This window comes from Drosophila subpulchrella, chromosome X, assembly GCF_014743375.2.
Source record: "Drosophila subpulchrella strain 33 F10 #4 breed RU33 chromosome X, RU_Dsub_v1.1 Primary Assembly, whole genome shotgun sequence".
In the NCBI taxonomy this organism is placed as follows: Eukaryota; Metazoa; Arthropoda; class Insecta; order Diptera; family Drosophilidae; genus Drosophila; species Drosophila subpulchrella.
The window spans coordinates 7275129-7295961 of NC_050613.1; the positions used below are offsets into that span (position 1 = coordinate 7275129).

Below are 20833 nucleotides of genomic sequence, written 5' to 3' on the forward strand. Positions count from 1 at the left end.
GATTTTTGAATTGGTTTAATATATTAACTTGTTTATTGCATGTAAAAGAGTATTTTATATAGGGTGTTTTAAGAGTTTTATGATAGCATTACAAATTTCGGATTTTGGGCTTATTCATTTTTCAGGTCCTTAAATTCGGATACTATAGGCTTTAATGGATTCTTTTATCTCGTCATATTTGATATTTATCCTTAGTGTTTTTGTGTTAAAATGTTATTTGTATTTATTATCATGTATTTATAACAGCATTTTATACCCTTTTAAATAAATATTAACTAATAACATCTAAAAGGATATAAAAAGAGCTATTTTGCTCTAAAAAATGTGCATTCGATGTTTCAATTTAAGCGCCTCCCCCCCTACTATCGCGTGCGGGCTGTGCTATCGGCATCGGTATCGGCCAATCGCGCTATCGGCCGGGTGTCATCGCCAGCGCCGTTCGAACAAAACGGAACAGAGCAGAACAGAAATTCGAAGCGCTGCCAAATATACACACACGATTGTTCCGATTAAATCGCTGCCGAGCCGAGAACGAGCACCAAAACCGATTCGATTCGCAAAACAAGAGCAACAGAGCGCGCGCCAACGGATTTATTAAATGCACTTCTGCATATTTATTTATAAACGCGTGTTTTGGTTCCTGGGAGCGCGGGGTGCGGGGAAATAAAGTGCAGGTCACCGACGCGTCGTCGCCGCCTCTGCCGCTGCCTGCGTCGCCGTCGACGTCGCTGTTCACGGTGCTGCGTTAATGTGTTAAAAAAAATATATCAATTTGAGTGTTTGTGTTGTTTTTTCTGTTTTTTTTTTTGCCTTTTTGCACACTCAAATTCAACAGATTTAATTAAGTGTGCTTGAGTGTGTGTGTGTGTGTGTGGGTGCACCTATATACCTATGCTGGCCCTGGCCCCGCCCACCACGCCGCCGCCGCCCCCTCGAGATGCCCCGTTAGCCGCGAAATCGAAATCGAATCGTTTTTCTGCAACCGCAATGCTGTCAAATGGCTCTGCCGGCGTCGCTGCCGATGTGGACGTCTCTGCCGGCGTCGCTGGCGACTGCGATGAGCGAACGCTGCTGCTAAGCGAGGAAATTGTTGTTGTTGCGCCGTCGACGTCGCCGCCACTGCCTCCTTCGTCCTCGGTCGGCGTCGCTGCAACTGCGCCGCCCACGTCGCTGCCATTGGTGCACACAACAACAACAACAACAGCGGCAGCAGCAGCAGCAGCAACGCAACACAACAACAACAATGTGAACAACAACAATAATGCCTTGCTTGTGGTCAGTGCTAAAAACATGGCCAATAATAAGAGTAACAAGAATAACAGCAAATGCAAAAACAACGAGGCCAGCAGTGGCAGCAGCAACAACAACAATGCAGCGGAAGCAACAGCCGCAACAACAACAACAACAACAATCACATCTGGGGATATAGAACCAGCGACAACAACAACGACAGCTGATGAAGACGATATGTCCAGCGATCTGAGCGATAAATTCCCACGCCCCCAAAAGAAACCCGGCAAACTGAGCAAATTGGGCACCAAAAGCGTCGGCCTCAAACGGTATCTATATCTTTTCTATAACTAATTAAAATTAACTATCTTATAATACTGATATGATATGTAAATCCATAGTTCTGTACCTAAAGTAGGCAAAACACGAATGCCCATGCCTTATAACAATTTTTTTAATCCCAATATCTAGCTAACTATATCATAAAACTGATAGTATGATATGTAAATCCATAATTCTAATTTTTCCTATTTCTTTATCTATTTTAACTATATTATAAAACTAAAATTATGATATTTAAAACCATAGTTCTATACTTAAACTAGAACATTTTTGAAGTCCCAATATCAAAATAACAATATCATAAATCTTATATTCTTATCTTTCCTATTTCTTTATCTATTTTAACTATATTACAAAACGAAAATTATGATATTTAAAACCATAGTTCTATACTTAAACTAGACAAAACACGAAAGCCCATGGCTTGGAACATTTTTGAACTCCCAATATCAAAATAACTATATCATAAATCTTATATTCTTATCATTCCTATATCTTTATCTATTTTAACTAAATTATAAATTTTATATGATATTTAAATCCATAGTTCTATACTTGAAGTAGCCAAAACACGAGAACCCATAGCTTGAAACAACTTTATAAGGCCCAATTGACAAATAATATTATATTTGCTCTTAAGTCTTATACATATATGTAGTAACTAAATTCTTTATTGTATTCAATAATCTTTTTATAATAAAGCCTATATTTCTAATACCCAAAATTTTGTTCACAAAAATAGTCTTAAAACGAAAACTCTAAGATTAGTAGTCCCAATATATTATTTTAAAAAAAAATAAAGTTTTCAAAAAAATCTGAGTAATCCTGAACAATAATTGAAAATTTCTTTTATATCTCATCTTTTGATCCTAGACTAGAGACAATTTTTGAATAATTCGAAGTCGAATGTATTATATTATTTTTCTTCCCGAAATTGCGTTGAATATGCGATCGTCCTGACTTTTTTAACTCTTAAATAGTTTATATTATAATATGTATTGCCAAAGCTATTAATAATATTTGATTTAACAAAGTTAGAGTAATAATTCGTATGTCTTGACTTAGGGAATGCAACCTGTAAGTTCACCCATTTGACCTTCTATCTTCTCATTTTACAGCGTCTCTTTTGGGTCCTCGAAGGGTTCGATGGTGGAGACGCTCGTCTTCGAGACGCCGACGCCGCTGTCGGAGCACATGGAGTCCACCTTCGGGTTCGATGCCGCAGCAGATTCTGCCGCCGATACCGCCGCTGCCGCCGCTGGTCAGCCGCAGCTGGCGTCGACGCTGCCGTCGCATCTGCCGCTAGCCGGCGGCTACAGTGGGGACTATGCCAAGGGGAACATGGATGACAGCGGCATTGAGGTGCAGGAGGAGTAAGTAGACAATTTTAAATACTATAACTAAGTTTAAAAACAAAAATTTGGATATATCGTAACGAAATATACATAGAGAAATCTTCTAAAAATTCTTATTAGCTGTTTTCCTATAAAATATATACAATATATGATAAATATACATATATATGATATATATATGTAAACAATACTATACGATATATTAGGAAGTTGATTTACTAAACTTTTATTTATTAAAGATGATAGAATAGTTTACAGAACTAAGACTAACATAGGGGCTTAGTAGCTAGCACTACAGCTACTAAACTTTTCAAACCTACCCTCAAATAGCAAAATGTATTTCTCCCACGTAAAAAATTCTCAGCTAATTTGCACTCATTAAAAGTTATTTATAATCATATAAGAAAGTGGTTCTCTAAAATATTGACTTTATATGAATAACTGATGATGTTAATGAAATTTCTTAGAAAACAGTACCGAGTTTTATGATGGTAAACTAGGCCAATAAAATGATTCACCCTTTCTCTAAAGTGGAAGATGTGTACATATCTCCAAAGTACACTGATAAAGTAAATGCAAAGTAAACTCTAGGGATTAGATAGAAGTAAATATACATATATTATAAGATGACTTACCGTGGATTATAAGGTCTGCTCTTTGAATCCCATGATTCGAGTAAATATCTACAAAAAAAATGTTATTATTTTCTGCATAGGTTCCTATTAATATGTTCAAATCTTTTTGGCAGTGCAGCAATGTGTTTGAAGGGCTTTTGTGATTGTGCGATTGTGTGTGCTCGGAATAGGGCCTACTTTTACCTCATTAAAACATCCGTCTAATGACTTTTTGGCAGCTTTCACTTTTGTTTCGCTTTTGTGATTCGTAGTTAGCCAGTCTTTTTGGGCCAATCCATAACTGATCTCTTTTCCTAAGCCGTTAAGCAAAACCCCAGCTGGGTTTTCCACATTTCCATCAACCCAAATAGCAAGCGATGAACTTTGTGCCGCCCATCACCCAACCCTAAAACTAAGACCCCGTAGATCCCCTCTATTTTTTCAACACACAACCTCCCCCAAAGGCAGGAAGCTTGAGACACACAAATTTTTGAATCGATAATTACCGCTCACCGTCAGCAGTTTGGTTTAAAAACTTTGCTAGCTTAAGCCCACACGTACAGTGGTAATTCAGGCGATGAACATGGATTTTTATTGCAAATCGTGGGGTATGCACACCTTGAGTTAAATCGTAAAGACGGAAATAATGCCAAATAATAGCGGAAACAATTAAAAAGACATTGCAACTATGTATGTTTCTTGTTGCGTGAGAAGTCGCTTTAATGTATCTTGGATCTTTTCACACATTTAAAATTGTTTATGATATCTTCCTTGAAATAGTTTTAAACAATTACGAATAATCTAAGAGAGTGGGATAAGCTTAAAGGCATTAACAAGTGAATGATTAAAAGTCTTGAAACAAAGATATTTACATCTTCAAAGGAATAAATTATATAGATACAAAATATGTTGAAACCTAACTTAATATTAAAAAGAATAATTTTGAAATTTAAGCTATTTTTAAAAAGTTTGTTGAATAGTTTTTCTTTTGCCCTTATAATATACCTTTCCCATTAAATATGGTTCTTTAAAACGTAGATTTTTTATCAAAGATCTTTTAATTTTAGTTTAATATCTGAATATTTATTTAAATTTGCAATTGGTCCTACATACCAAAAATCAAGCTTAAAAATTTATAAATTATGTGTTTAAAAATAATAAATAAATTTCAGTTATAAGTAAGAAAATAAAAACATTTTCCAAATAGAATCCCGCCAAAAAGGATTCCAATTGGAGAGTTGCCACTGTATTTTTGTTTGCCCTTTCTCTTCTTGGTTCTACCACCCCCCCATCGTTTTATCAGTTCAATTGGAAGATGGGTTTGTTTGTTTGGGTTTTTCTCCGTCTGCTTTTTCGCATTTCCCACCACCGAGGGAACTCCAATTGGAGTTTTTAATGCGCCGGCGCTGCAGTCGTTCTAACTGGAATACCGTTAAACGTCGTCACCGCTTTTATTACATAATGACCATGTGCGTGCATGTGTGTGTGTGCATTTTAAAGCAATACATATATAAGTGGGTCAACTTCATTCGGTGGTTGTTGACCCACATCTTTTTCGGCTGCATTATGTGTATCTGTATCTGAACGCGTTTCAAATGGATGTGCCGCACCCACAAAATTCGAATTGAGCGCTTAAACTTTGTTCTAGTTAGATTCTCGACGATAACACAGAGCTTGACAATCGATTGTTGTCATAGAGGTGCAACCGATGCGATAACCTACGCCCAAATCAATCGAATTTATCATTTAACTGTTATTTATCTATCGATCAGCTTACATTTTAATTTGTTATCTTATTTTAAACAAATTTTAAAAACAAAACGAACATTTTTTAAGAGTTCTTTATTTATTTTTAGTTTAATTTAGTTTAAAGGTAAAAAAGAAGCTCGCTGGTTTTCGAAACAATTCTTAACAAATCTTTGAAGCTTTATTCTTACTTGGCGTTATCATTTCTCATCATTTGAAAAATAGCAACAGCTGACTAGTCATAATTGAAAGGTTATTTTTTTTGTGATTGCTGTCAAACGGGCATCAAATCAAATTTGCTGACAATTTGTTTTACGTGTCTTCTTGTCTTTCGTCTAGGTGGCATATTCCATTTTCGGAGAGATTAGACTTAACACATGTTGTGACCTTTTTGTTCGCCAGTCTCTCCACATGCGTGTTTCTTTTTTATTGTATGTGGGGAGCATTAATTTGCCGGTGGAGCGTGATGTCATCAGTTTTGAGCTCGCCACTTGCTGTAGAACTTTCTTTCTTCACAGTTAGTCACAGTCACAAAGAAAAGAACGAACAAGGGAAAAGAACCCGGAGAAAAGAAAATGCCGGCAATTCTTCTAATCGATTATACAGTTACACAGGGAAAATATATCATTAAATGCTGTTATCTATTCAGCAGATTTTTAGCAATGCTTTTTTAAATTATCTTATATTAAAAAATTACCAATAGTGTGACCGTTCTACACGAAATAATTTTATTAAAAATGGTAACTGATTACTGAAAATTAGCATTATTGAGAAGACATTTAATATTTAAAGATGTTAAAAATACCCTATAAAATACGACTATGTAAACATATTTATACAGCTGTGTTTTTAACCAGGCACAGTGTGACCGTTCAATGTTGAGGAAATAGGGTACCTTGAGTTCAAATAGAATGCCAAACGCAATTTGTTTTACCTTTTTCTCTCTGTAGAACCAATGAAAGGAGGCTGATTGAACAGCTGACCTCGACATGATTTCATTTTTTTATCTAATATTTATTTTGTGGACTTTGGAAATTCGATCGACCGGTGGGCCTTGCTTATATCTATGGCTATTGTGAAAGTACATCTCGAACTGTCCGCCTGTCACTCAGTCAATTGATTTTCCGGTACCCACAGCACACTTGACATGCATACAGCGTGCTCATCATCATCATCGTCTCAGTCAGTCGCAGTCATAATCATAATCATAATCATAGGCGCGTAGTCATAATTATTGCCATAGGCCGACGGGACAGCCCCATTGTCACATTGTTGTAATGCCAGCAAACGGTAATTGTGCCGCTGGCCAGCAGTGCGTGTGCAATTGTTGTTGCCGCTTCTATGCAGCGGAACAGTGGAAATTATTATTAACTTTTAGGCTAAACAAAAAATAAGCTAGAACAAAAGAGGTTCCGATTATGAGGCCATAAGGTATGTTTCGTTTTGTTTAATTTTTTGAATAAAAACTGTCAGCATTTGTCATATAGCTTATTTTCTAAACGGGAAATGGCATTTCGAGAAAATTTGATCACAAATTTTCAAGCGCCATATATCTTCCAGCAAAGCGATCCAACTCTAACCCTAATTAAAGATACGATACACAACAAAGAACATTAATGCATCACTAACGCAAAAGTTGTATGTCAGTCTTCCAATAAATATTCATGTTTGGGTGGTATAAGGTACAATATACCTAAATATGTATATCTAGAAACTGCTAAAGATTTTATAAATTATTTAAAAACAAACAAAACGTTTTATATCAAAAGTTTTTCTTTCCCAACTTTGAGAACCGAAAAGATTAAATGAATTTATGTTTAACTGCATTAAATAAGTAACGTTCTTATTCTATTTTTTCCCGAACTCTTTTTGTTTTTAAGTTAAAAGTAGTTATTATACAAACCTAATGTTGACTTACTTTTAATTTAATTTTGTTGCAAAAAAGAATGATGTATTTGTAGGAAAATGTCTTTATATAAGTACTTAAGTATTTCAATTTGAATACTGTCAGTTTCATTGGGAACTATGCCAATTGTGTATTAGTTGCTTGAAATTGTAACGGAAATGGGTGAAAAACTTGTGTTTCTACGCTCAAACATTCCAAGAGATCTTCAAATGTTCATGTATAATAGATTTATAATAACTCGTAAATACTATAAAACTCTTGAAAAATTCACATTGGCATTGGTAATTTTATATATTTTTCGCTACCAACGTCATCGTCCATCTTCGGGGCGAATCGTTATCAATTAGTGGGACTTATCACTGCCCAGCAATACCAAATAATTTCGAATCACTTAATGCCGAAAAATATTGTGTGGCAAAACGGAGCGTAAATCAGGAGGCGAATTAATCGGGAGTAGTAAATTCTATATTTAGACCCAGTAATGCTGTCATATTCAAATTGGATCGCTTTTGTATTTCCCACTGTGCATTAGCCCGATTACCTATTTACGTGTGCCCGCACGGTGGAGGTCGAAAATATATGTATTACTAACGAGATATAGTGCATAATACTTGTCTTTGATCTTTTAAATGATTTAGGAACTTAATATATGTACTAGTCTTAAACAGACTGAAAATCCTTTTTTTATTTAGCAGACTATCAAATGCTTATAAATTAGGAGATGTTTTTACCTTTAGTTCATTATTATTATAAATATAATTTATTATATATCATATATTATCGGGAACTACGTATTTATTGAATATCCTAATCTAAAGTATATTGGTGCTTAATAACAAACTGTGAGATATTTCTGCGGCACTCTTATAGACTTAGAAAAATGTGATCATAAAATACCTCTGTTGATCCATGAATTGTCATTCTTATTAAATTTTATAAATATATGTATATTTTTGAACTTAAAGTAATAAGGAAAACTTAACGATTGACCACATCATAAACATATTTTAAATATGTCAAAAATGTGAGGATCTATGATTTCTCTCAAATTTTTGCACCAAAGCTGTTGAATGTGTTGATATATATATTTTTCATAGTGTGCTATTTGGCTGACCACAGGTGTGAATGTGTTTGTGGTTTGTGTGCCGTAGTTTTTCTTGGTTTTTTGTTCTGCTCTTTTTTTTTTCTTTTTTTTTTGGACAACAATAGAAGGGGACCCCGATTTCCAGCATCTCTGTGTGGCTGTGGCAACCCTGTTTTAATCAACCCCCCCTTTTGTGCCGTTCTTTAGCCTCCCCTCCTTTTCCATCGCTATTTCCAGCAGCTTCCCCGTTTTTACCTTTATGTGTGTGTGGTTACGTGTTTATGTTTTTCCGTGTTTCCCTTGCGCTCTCTCTTTGCTTTTTTTTGTTATTATTTTATTTTCGGTCCGTTGCTTGTGTATAACAAGTAAGAGAGAGAGAGAGCAGGAGAGCGAGCTTACGCTCTTTTATTACTTTGGTGAGTGCGCAAAAAAGTGATGTCATGTTTGTTGGCTTTGGCAAAGTTGCCAGATGTGGCGCATTTGGGTTTACGTTTTGTTTGTTTTCCCGTATTTGCCATTACAATTGCGCGGCGTTCTCGCTTCTGCTTATTGCGCATTTTATCTGCGCTGTTGTTACAACAAAAGATGCCAGCAGATTTGTAAATCACACTCTGCAACAAGGACACTCTTCAAATTTTAGAGTTATTTTAATTAAATCTGTGTATTTGCAACTAAAAAATTCAAAAAAAAAAATTCAAAGGAATTTGCAATATTAAACTGAAAAAAGTACAAAATAACTAAGAATTCTTGTAATATAATCAGAACTTTATTTATTTGGACATCAGCGTAAATTTAAAATAAATACTTTTTGAAATACTTTACGAATTGTTTTGCAAAGTTTGCTTATCGGTTTTTATTAAACTTAAAATGTTGAGGTTATCTTGTTCCTGGACTTTTTTTATTTACATTTTTAAAGAAGTCGTAGTACCACAAACGCAAAAGAGGTAATATTTTATTATTGCCTTGTTGACCAGTGTAATTTCAGGTTTGTCTGCAGCAGCTGCCAAAAATCGCCATACAGAAAAAGCATAAATTGCCGGCTGTGTTGTTTGTTTTCATTTGTTTGTCCGAAATGTGAAAATTTTCTAGCCAGGAAATGCGCGAAATGAAAAATTTGGAAATGTTTTTGTTTCGCTCAAAATAGATCGCAATAAAACCATGACAAAAGATAGACGTGTATGTCTGGAGCCCATTAAAAAGCTCATTAAAGAGAATGTTAATTGTTCTTTGTGTCTTCTGTAGTAAAGTGAAACACTTGCGGCGTATTTCAGATATCTCAAGAGATTTATTTCCAATTGTGCCAAGTAGAGTCGGGTTGTACCAGAGTTTTACTTCTAGTGTCCACAAAGTGTTGTCTACTTTTCTGCATTAAAAACTTAACGCTAAATTCTTAACCGCAGCGATTTTCCGGTAAATAGTTATTAAATTTAACATTTTTATTAGGCTTAGTTTGTTAAATACTAAAAAATATAAAAAATTTAGAGTAAGGGTAGGGCTACAATGTAAAACGATAGGGCAAAGCATAATAAATATAATATTGCAGATGCAAATTCTTTTATTAAACAATATGTTAAATTACATAAAAAATATAAAGTATATCAATATATTATCATTTGGTTTCAGTAGGCTTGTAATTTTGATCAAGAACATAATTTATTAGTATACTTTAAATTTTAGTTTGTGAATGCTTAATTGCAATTTTTTAAATTATCTTTCCTAATCAAATATTAATTTAATCTAATGTCTAGTTAATAAACAAGTTAGTAAAAAAAACATAGTCATAAGTTAACAACTTTGAATTCAAAAAGCGCGCCAGCGGCTCGTTCAGTTAGGTGGCAACTCTGGCAAAAGTTTGCGAGAGAAGAGAGCGCTCTCGCCGTCCCTCTCTTTCTCGCTCCTGCAAACATTCGTGCGTGTGAACGCCTGCGTGTCTGTGTGTGTGTTTTGTATCTTTTACTTTTCAGCAGCGTGAAACTCAAACAGTCAGTTTCAGTTCAGTTTTTCAGTTTAGGCAGCAACAACGCAAAAGTTCGAAGAGCCTCCAAACATCAAAAAAGAGCGCTCGTCTCACACAAAAAAAAAGCACAAAACCGAAACGAAAGAAAATTACGCGCTCATCAATCGTTGCTGCTGCTTCTTCCCGCTCTTCGTGTGTTTTTTTTCGCCAAAAAGGATCAAAAGAGAGCAAGTGCAAAAAAGCGCGTAGAATTTCCAAAAGTGCGTTTGAAACACCAAAGTCAAGAAAAGTATTAAGTTTTAATAACCAAGAAAAGTGCAAAAAGGCCTAAAAAAAAGAGAGGGAAAAACTACAGTTAACTTGCGTGAGCGAAAGAGAGAGAGGGCGAGCAAAGAGAGTCAAAAAAGCAAGTGCAAGTGGTTGAAAAACAAAAAACACTTAAATTAAATAGGAAAATGGCAAAAACAATGTGAAAGTAATTCCTGCTATTTGGTTCACACACACTTAAGTAGTTAAACATTAGTAGTACACTTGTAATTGTTGTTGTTTTTGCGCGCAGTGAGTTCATCGCAAAAAATAATACACACACTTACGAAAAGAGAGTGAGAGAGACGGGGCGAGCTGGTGAGAGAGGGGGCGTGAGAGAACGACAACGCCCCCTCTCCACCACTCTTCTGCACTGGAGAAAAATCAGGACTAAATATAAAAAACAAAAAAATTATAACTGTTTATACGGTTTTCTTATATTTTTAAATGTAAAATTTGTAATTTGTAAATAATAATATTAGATTGTTTTTTTTTTAAAGATAAGTGGGTACCATTTATTCCTAAAAACTAAAATTTTAATTAGATATTCTTATATGAAAAGGATATTAAAATAGAAGGCTCTTTTTTATATAAAATGTAAAATAAATAACTAAAATATTATAATTTCATCACTGAGTCATATCAAATATTTTCTGCCTGTGTAGACAGCTAAACGCAATTAAAATAAATTTGCGCCAGTGTGTGTGCGTGTTAAAATAGCACCTTGTTTGTACATAAATTAGCCTTAGTCGCTGTTATTTATACTATATATACCGTTTGCATTATACAATATATGCACACATCGGTTGCGCCAGTGTATATATTTTGAAATTAAAATAAAAACAAATCAAAACCAAAGCCGCACTGCAGTTGCCCTCTCTTCCTGCCTCTCTCCCTCTCCTCTCCTCTTTCTCTCTGTTTTCGCTTTTCAAGTGCAAAAATGAGTTTTCCGCTATTTGTTTCCCCTGTGCGCTTGTGTGTGTGTGTTTTATTTTTTGTTTTTGTGTTTGCGGGTGGGGTCGCATAATTTGTTAAATTAATTTTCACTCTCCCTCTCGCACTTTACCCCCTCCCCTCCCATCATACTTCTGGGATTTCCTCTTCTTATTCGCCCGTGACGTAGTCCATCGCGTGTGTGCCCCAAAATACAAAAGCAAGAAACCAAAACTAATTGAAAAGCTGCTGCGCTGCCGGCGTCGCAGTCGCCGCAGTGTTGCCATCGTTGCGAAAATCAAAAAACAAGCTAAAAATTGGCCTTTTAATATGCTAAAACATAGCCAAACGTCATGACAACATAAACATGTGGTTCAAGTGCTTTTTTGTTTCCCTTGTGCTGACCTTCCTTCATTTTGAAAAGTACCATATGTTCAAAAAACGCCAAGAACTGATAACAAATTCCTTGCAAGATTTGATAGTTACACAGAAAGAAAATTTGCTTCCAAATATAACGATTAACTTCAAGATATACTTCAAGCTTTGAAGCTTGATAGTGGGCAGCCTAATCAAGACAAAATAACACAATCTTAAATATGTACATATGTACTTCAAATTGTTATTATTAACAACGTGAACAATGACTTGACAATTTTCCATTCAGTAAATTAGCTAAAAATAGCTTAAATGTACAAAAAAAAAACTTTAGTAGTAGTTACAAAGTTTTATTGTTCTTTTAAAAGAATTGTACATATTAGTGCAAGTCTCAAACAGTAAAAACAAATTCCATATTATTTTAGGCATCAAAAATTATAATTGTTTTATTAATTGTTTTTTAACAATGGTAGGTTAAAAAGCTTCTTTACTTTCTTATCACATATAAAGGCTTAAGGATTAGGCTAAGGAAGATAATTTTGCCGAATGCATTATATTCTCAACTAAGCAAGCACCTGATCAAAATCACCTGCTATGCTTTAAAGTAGCCAAAAAAAAAGCTAAACCCACAGCACTATTAGGATCGTTGGTGGCAAACATAATTAATGCGATCATCTTTGAGTTCGCTTTTCCTCAGCTGATTCGGTTTCTTCTGCTTCTGTTTCCCATTTACAGCTCATGTTCCTCCTCCCCATTTTCCTCTTCCATTATACACTCACTCCACCTCCTACTTCATAGTAATGGCAACAAGTTTTCCCATATTTTTCAGATCTTTAATTTGCTCGGGCACTTGAGGTTGCCTTTATGAGTTAGTGGTAAATCTTTAAAGTTTTTCAACTTCTACTTAACAACCTTTTTGTCCCGGGAAAAAAAGAACGTTTAATAATGCTCATGCTCCTGAGCCAAAACGAACTGGAATCGTTTTTTTATTTGCCTATAACTTGTTTTCTCGAGCTTGTAACACTCGTGTTTTGTTGATGGTCTTGTTCTTGTTCCAGTTGCTACAGGCCACGCTCGATATGGGGTACTTTACGAAGCTAGGGCGTTGACTGTTTGGATTTTATAGATATAGGCATGGAAAACAACATGCTACCCACTGTAATTAATAACCCAGTTTTTAATTTGCATAATGATTATTAATGGTAGTTTTACAGACCTATGACACTGTAATATTCTTCCACCCACGAATATTTCCAATACCAAATATGAACCAATAGTTATTTATAAAGTTATACAACATTTACTGTTGTTTTAGTAACTTGACTTACTACTTTTCTCTTTTATAATAATAATATAGGTAAACTGTTTAATGAAAAAACAATATACTATCATCAGTATCCCTTTTAAAAGTCCGTATAATAATAATACATTTATATATTATAATTATAAGGTACTTCTAACGTTAGTTCAATCCTCAGGGCGTGCACTGTTTCATTTTTTCCATATCAATTTCGGCACATGACGTAATCTTCACATGTTCAACAGCAACAACTACAAAAAAACCAAATAATAACAACAACCAGCAGACTGAGTTATGAAGTGTATTTGAAATGTAAACAGATAAAAAGTTGTGTGGGGGAGGAGGAGGGGTTCTTTATATGGAGAACGGGTTGTCTGATTCGATTGTAGGCTGTTTATTTTTTGCTACTTCTTCTGGTTCTCATTTTTTCGACAGGTTTCTTTAATGGTTTTCCCACTGGGGTTCAAAGTTCTGGGACAATAAAAAAAGATGCTGGAAAGATGTAGGAAGTGAATGTCCCATGGCCATTGGATGGCGGCGATTGCGATTGAGATCTTACAAGTTAAATCTCCCATTCCCATACTGCCAGTTTCCATTCTATTATACAGTGCGTTTCGGCTCAGTAAATCTCAGGCTTTTCGCACAACCAACCAGCCATAAATGAAGTCATCGACATAAACAAGTTATAAAGATAAAAAGTTACCTTTCTAGTAAATTGCGCTATAAAACTAAATTAATTTCTATACTGATTTATCAAAATCCAGATTTTCTATAGGGAACAAATATATACCATTGGTAAAATCTATTAAAATGGTATATATATTAAATTAAAATGGTATTTGGTTTTTTATTTCATATCTTATGATCCAAGCATTACAAAAAGGTCTTGAATATTTAAAGTTTTAACAGAAAATCAACAAAAATATGTTTGTTTCTGAATTAAATAAGTTCCCAAAATGTCTTAAAACTGAAAAATAGTCTTCGAATAGCACATTGTATTTCGGGAACACAGAAATGTTCCAAATAAGTTTTAAAAATGTCTTTCGAAAGGGAAACTAATCCCAAAATAACGCCAAAGATCCCCCAATGCCCCAAAAATCCAAAAACGGGAACACTTCCCCTCTATCGATTTAATATGTTTGATCCAGTGACCTGTGGAATTTGTGTTAGTGTCACAAGTCAGCACTCGTTTTAGTTTTTAGTTGCTAACAATATGGAGCGCTACAACACACCTATGGATTATTTTATAGAAGGCGACAATACGTGGATATGGGGCATGTTCACGAGCGCCGTTTCGGATGACGATAAGTGCAGGGTTCTTCAGTAAAGTAGCCTCCGTTTCAAATCCATTTAATTATGCTTGAACTTGGCCAATAGCAGTCTCTCCAAAATCGAGAAAAGTGTACAGCGCTGGCACTTTCAATCAATTGAATCAGTTATTTAGCTGAAAGCCAATTGGCAAATGACTTAATTTAATTGACATTGAGGTGGCTCCTCCGTAGATGACGCACTTGCTCAGCTATTTTAAGGTCACATGCGCCGATGCGTGATTTTGGTGCTCGTGTTCTCTTCGAACCACCACCACCCCCTCGATAAAACACACTGCACACAGCATATATATAGCTGAATAATATATATCTAATTCGATTTGTGTGCTTGCTCTACTCATTTCCAGATCGGAGCGTTCGATAGTGCGCGTTTCAATTTACCAAAGCAGCCAGCCGCAGCAGATCTGTCCACCGGCGGACTACCTGCTGGACGCCCTAGACGGAGGCTATAACTACAACAGCAACCTCCTCGACTACTCCACGATGGCCACGACGGCGGCGGGGCTACAGCAGCAGCAGGTGATCGGCCTGGGAGCGGCCTACGATCGACAGCAGAGGTGTGTAGCCCCTGCTAAATGCACATATCTAGATATATCTATATAGCAATGGTATATTAACCCATGGTATTCCCCCACTGCAGCACCGATTCCGGCTGGGACAATCCCTTTCGTCCAGGCGGCGATCTCTCCAGAGAGGCTGATGAAATTGTCAACATGATCAGAGGTGAGTTCAATATATGTCTTTAATAATTGCGATAAATATAGTAAGTTTTTCACTTTGAATTATTAGAACTGGGGTACTTTAAGATCATTTCGGTGTCACCTCCCCATATCATATGATTTGGGCACACGTGCTTTAGGGCAAACTTTTTTTACGGCCATCCTATATCCCCTATTTGTATTGCCCATTTGAAAACTTTAGGCATAATTAAAAAAAAATTTGTTTTTCGTTGTTTTCATCGACCATTACATTTATTTGCAATTAGGTAAAGCAAACGTTACCCTTAATTTAAATTAGAATAGCTATACAAAACACTTTAGTCTCCTTTCCACTCTTTTTACAAGAGCAGATAATAGAAAAAATAAGAGGTGAGGGGATTGAACACGGTATGATTTTTTATGGGATGCAATAATGATCTTAGTTTAGTGAAATAAATTTTTTTTAATGAAAGTCAACGTTAAAACAAAAATATTTTGATTTGCATAAACATTTGGCACAGAAACCTATCACTCAAAATGCTGAGCTCTTATTCCCTTAAAAAGATGCACCCTAATGTATGTAAATATATACATACATGGTAACCAGTGTGTTTCCTGACCACTTATTAATAAATTCGGGTAGTAAGGAAGAACTTTTTTTTTATTCGAAAAGAAAACTAAAATTTTCAGATTTAAGTTATCTAATAATCTCAGGATTCAGGGCTTTTAATAGCCACTAGCATATAATCGGTTACTGAGTTCTCTGAAACTGTTTAACAAATATCAGTTACACTTTTTTGTGATGTGATCAATACAGCCCTTTTTAAGCAGGCCCTCTAGAAAGAACCAGGAAAAGTGATAATATTTTGATTTTTCTAAATAAAAGTTTGTATTATTATTATTAATATTATAGAGCTTTATCGCTTTGGATATATTTATTAATAATATTTAATAGAGTTTATTATATCGTATTAAGTATTTTGGAACTATTAAGAAATGAGGCAATTGTTTGGGTATTAATTTCTGTAGGATTTTATATAAAGTGGATAGGGCTGTTAGGCCCCCTAGTTATTTCATCCAATTATAACACCAGTTTACAAAAAAAAATTGATGAAATACGCACTTCAGGAAACCTTTGTTTTCCGGTAAGATACATCTCCCTGATTAAGAAAAGGGCATTTAAAATTTTTTCTATGGTACCAATTTTTTTTAAAGTGTAAAAAACGTTTTTCGCTCTTTTTTATTTTCTAACTCGAGTTGTGATAAACCGAATTCGGTCATTAAGGACTCATTTTACAGGTAATGGAATGCCCTTTAACTTTCTTATACACATCATTGAGTTCCATTCATTAGTTTAGAAGCTACACTTCGTCAAAGTTGAAAAAGTTGGAAAAAATGCAAAAACGCTGGCATAAATTGCTTCTTTAAAAATACACGCCTAAAAACCGAAATTAGTTTTATGTTGTTTTCTTAAAGGCTGAACTTTAACGGAGAATATAAGCCATTGATCACGACAATCCGTTGGTAAATCGATTTTTTACAGATTTTTAAACGTATATACCCAAGTTCAGTGCTCGGGAGCAGCGGCCGTTAAACATTATTTTAAATTTTCAGTGTTGAGGAACGTAAGATTTTGGTGAAAGTAGTTATGCATAACGTCAGTTTCTTTGCTATTAGTGCTTGGCAAGCTGAAAAGTATGCGATTGCAGTTACAAGGAAATCATTTTCATATATTTTTAGCAAGGAAATACCAAGGAAACTGACGTTATGCATAACTACTTTCACCAAAATCTTACGTTCCTCAACACTGAAAATTTAAAATAATGTTTAACGGCCGCTGCTCCCGAGCACTGAACTTGGGTATATACGTTTAAAAATCTGTAAAAAATCGATTTACCAACGGATTGTCGTGATCAATGGCTTATATTCTCCGTTAAAGTTCAGCCTTTAAGAAAACAACATAAAACTAATTTCGGTTTTTAGGCGTGTATTTTTAAAGAAGCAATTTATGCCAGCGTTTTTGCATTTTTTCCAACTTTTTCAACTTTGACGAAGTGTAGCTTCTAAACTAATGAATGGAACTCAATGATGTGTATAAGAAAGTTAAAGGGCATTCCATTACCTGTAAAATGAGTCCTTAATGACCGAATTCGGTTTATCACAACTCGAGTTAGAAAATAAAAAAGTGCGAAAAACGTTTTTTACACTTTAAAAAAAATTGGTACCATAGAAAAAATTTTAAATGCCCTTTTCTTAATCAGGGAGATGTATCTTACCGGAAAACAAAGGTTTCCTGAAGTGCGTATTTCATCAATTTTTTTTTGTAAACTGGTGTAATCAACCGACTGATCTTTCAGGTGGCAAGCCCATCACACCCACAGAAGAGCGGACGATTGGCAACGGGAGCGCCCAGCATGCGGACGACAATTGCAACGGCGGAGCGGCGATTGGCGAGAGTGTAACCAGATCGAACGTGAGTTGGATCGAAATAAATGACCCATATACCTTTAGCTACATATAGCCCTTAAATGTCTTTGCAGCTCTCGCAGAATCTAGCAACAGCACAAAATGGTACAAATTCCCATGCCTCTGCCTCTGCCGACGCTGGCGCCGGAAAAGCAGCGACGGCGACCGAGCTGAGCGGCGGAACCGGAACCGGAAACGGCAACAACGGGGTCACCTCGCTGGGTCAGGTGTCCAAACAGGTGGTTCCGGGACCGACGTCCGCTAGTCATGTGGTCATCGACGAGAAGAAGAACAAGAAGAAGGGCTGCTGCGTGGTGCAATAATCGCGGAAAAACGACGACGACGACGACGACGGGGGACAAAAAAAAGAAGAAAACCGGACAGGCAAACAAATGGAAGAAAAGGGGGCGGGCATTTTCCGGCTAGCCGTGTTTTTTCAATGTATGTTTTTTTTTTCTGGGGTATATGAAGGCGCCGAGCTGTTGATAGTTTTCAGACCGCTTTGATAGCTTTGCTTAGCTTTGCAAGACGAGACCGATCGAAACACACCACAAGGATAAACTAGAAAAAACCAATTTTAGGCAACAAACAAGCTCTCTGACCAACAGCAGCCGATCCTCAGGATATTATCTAGAGAAAAACTGAGCAGTGGCAGCAGCAGCCACAGTGAGAGCCAAAATTTAAGCAACACCACCCCAGAAAAGGCTGTTGCTCCAAGTTCAAAACCGCAGTCGAGAATATTCAAAATTTAAGTTGTAAATCTAAAGTACACACACTTATATATATTTATACGTATATATATATCTATATATATATATATTTGTTAGTCTGATGACAAAGCTAACTGCAAATCACCCCTATTATTTACATATATACATACTTTTTTTTCCTTTCTCTGTAATGTAGACTCGACCTACACATGTGTACTATAAAAATTATATGGCATATATGTGAATTTAATTTTTTTTGTAATTGTAAAATTTAGTGCGGCTTTTTTAAAAATGAAAAGGATGTGGGGACGTTAACAAAAAAGTAAAAAAGCAAAATGAAAAAAATTTATAAAACCGAAAAAAACGTTTTGCTTGCATGCATAATGGACAAAATCGAAAAAAAGAATGCAAAAAAAAATTTAACATAAAGAATAATGTATTTATTTTTATTTATATGACGACGAAGAAGCAGATGAAAGTAAATTAAATGTTAAACCTTAAAACAAATATACACACACACACGTACATATACAAAACACACACATACGCATATATACTATACGATATATGAGATGAGATGTATGACGCAATAAAGCGAAACGATGAGATGAACCGGAAACAGTAGATGAACAACTAATTACAAAAGTCCCAATTTTCTAAGGCTAAATAATGGATAATAGTTATTTTTTATCATCATATACATGAGAGACAGATAATTGAAAACCGGGTGCGCTGACTTTTGGGGCCCACTGTAGCGGCTACATCAAAGACAGGCGGTGCTGGAAAAAGAGGAGGGTGAAAATGGTAGAAAGAGGGCTTAGTTCTTTGAGGTGAAAACGTAGAAAGAAGGGCTTTGAAGAAACCGTTATCCCAAGACAAATGCTTAGAAATGAGGCCAGAGAAAGTATATAAACAATTAAAAAAAAAGGGAAGAACCACCGTTTTTCAGCTTAGTTAAGCACAATACAACCCCCACACATCACCACCAACAACCACTACCAACCCAACCCACTTTCTCCAACCCCTTTCACTCAGTATTTTTTCTCAGTTGAACACAAATCAAAAGCAGAGAAATGAAAGCAAACAAATATGCAAAAATATTAAGCAGGTAAATCGAGCAAAGCGAGGTACAAGAAAGTTTACACAGAGAGAAAAGCAGCAACCAAATAGCTAAAGAAAGTAATGAGAACACCGAAATGGACCGCCACACCCACAAGTAACACACACACACACACTCTCAACACACAAACACACACCCACACACCTACAGCCTAAGCATCAATGTGCTGCATTTGATAAGCGTAATGAAAAAATAAAAAATATATATATATACACACAGATATATGAAATTGCAATATTGTTTCAACTGAAAATAAGAAAAACAACAAAAAGGAAACTCCAAAATCCGCAAAAAAAAACAAATCCGTAAACTAAATCAATGGGAGAAACAGCAGCTAGTACAGCAATAAAATCAATATTTAATATTGTAAATTTCCGATTCCAAAAAGAAAGCAAAACCTATAAAAAAAAAAATCCAACAAAATGTTAAGTTATTGTATAAAAAAATCCTAAATAAAAAACGAAAGCAAAAATCTAGGAAGATGTATTTTATTTGTACTATAGCAAAAACTTACAAAAATATAGCCCACTTCCAGGCTTTTTCAAAAATCAAAAATTATATACTTTGCGTGGGATCCGAGAAACGAAAGAGACAGCTATAGTTATTGATTGATGAATGCTTTTAATTCATTCGATCGATGGATAATTGATTGCAATTGTTTAAGGCAAACAAATCGCTTCGTGCTTCCGCATCGACCAAAATTGGTATTCCAAACGATGAGCAACAAAACGAGGAACTACCACAGAACTTTTCACCCCACATTGACTTCAATCGATTCAATTAAATAAAACAAATCTGTTGAAATCGAATAAGTTTTTAGTTATTTCGATGACGCAACTGCACAATAAAATTACCAAATGTGCGCTTTTGGCCTGTTGAAATTGTGAATACTCTTCTGTTACACTAGCTTACAAAATAATATCCTTAAAATGCTCCCAAGCCGTTACTGTTAGAGATGAAATAGCATTAGTTTGATTTCCATAGCATAGTTATACCCTTTACTCGTTAAGTAAAAGGGTATACTAGATTCGTCGAAAACATGTAACAGGTAGAAGGAAGCGTTTCCGACCCCACAAACTATATATATTATTGATCTGAGTTGATCTAGCCATGTCCGCAGATTCTTGAGCTTCCTGCGCAGCGAAAGTTTGTTTGCAGGGTGCCACGCCCACTATAAGACCACAAACGCCCATACCGCTAAGACCCGTCTGATGCCAACATTTTTGAAAGTTTTTAAAAAATGTAATTGAGATTTCGTTCATGTTATCAATACCCATGTACATGCCAACATTAATTCAAATCGGACAATTCATTAAAAAGTTATTACCAAATAATAATAAATAATTAGCATATTCCATAGAGT

The 20833-nt window shown here is 35.4% G+C and overlaps 1 protein-coding gene across 3 annotated transcripts; it reads left to right on the plus strand.

The window, feature by feature from the left end:
* Nucleotides 1-446: 446 nt before the first annotated feature.
* On the plus strand, nt 447-19930 carry LOC119555947 (A-agglutinin anchorage subunit). Of its 3 annotated transcripts, XM_037867653.1 has the most exons (6): nt 447-1559; nt 2691-2945; nt 14824-15033; nt 15117-15199; nt 17532-17647; nt 17715-19930. In XM_037867653.1, the coding sequence occupies exons 1-6, from the start codon at nt 892-894 to the stop codon at nt 17961-17963; spliced, it is 1581 nt and encodes a 526-aa protein (XP_037723581.1). In that variant the 5' UTR covers nt 447-891; the 3' UTR covers nt 17964-19930. The 3 variants fall into 3 exon arrangements, with proteins under 3 accessions (XP_037723581.1, XP_037723583.1, XP_037723582.1); XM_037867655.1 differs by lacking the exons at nt 447-1559; nt 2691-2945 and adding an exon at nt 10267-10494 and having other exon boundaries at nt 17715-19699; XM_037867654.1 differs by lacking the exons at nt 447-1559; nt 2691-2945 and adding an exon at nt 14353-14471 and having other exon boundaries at nt 17715-19699.
* The last annotated feature ends 903 nt before the right edge of the window (nt 19931-20833 follow it).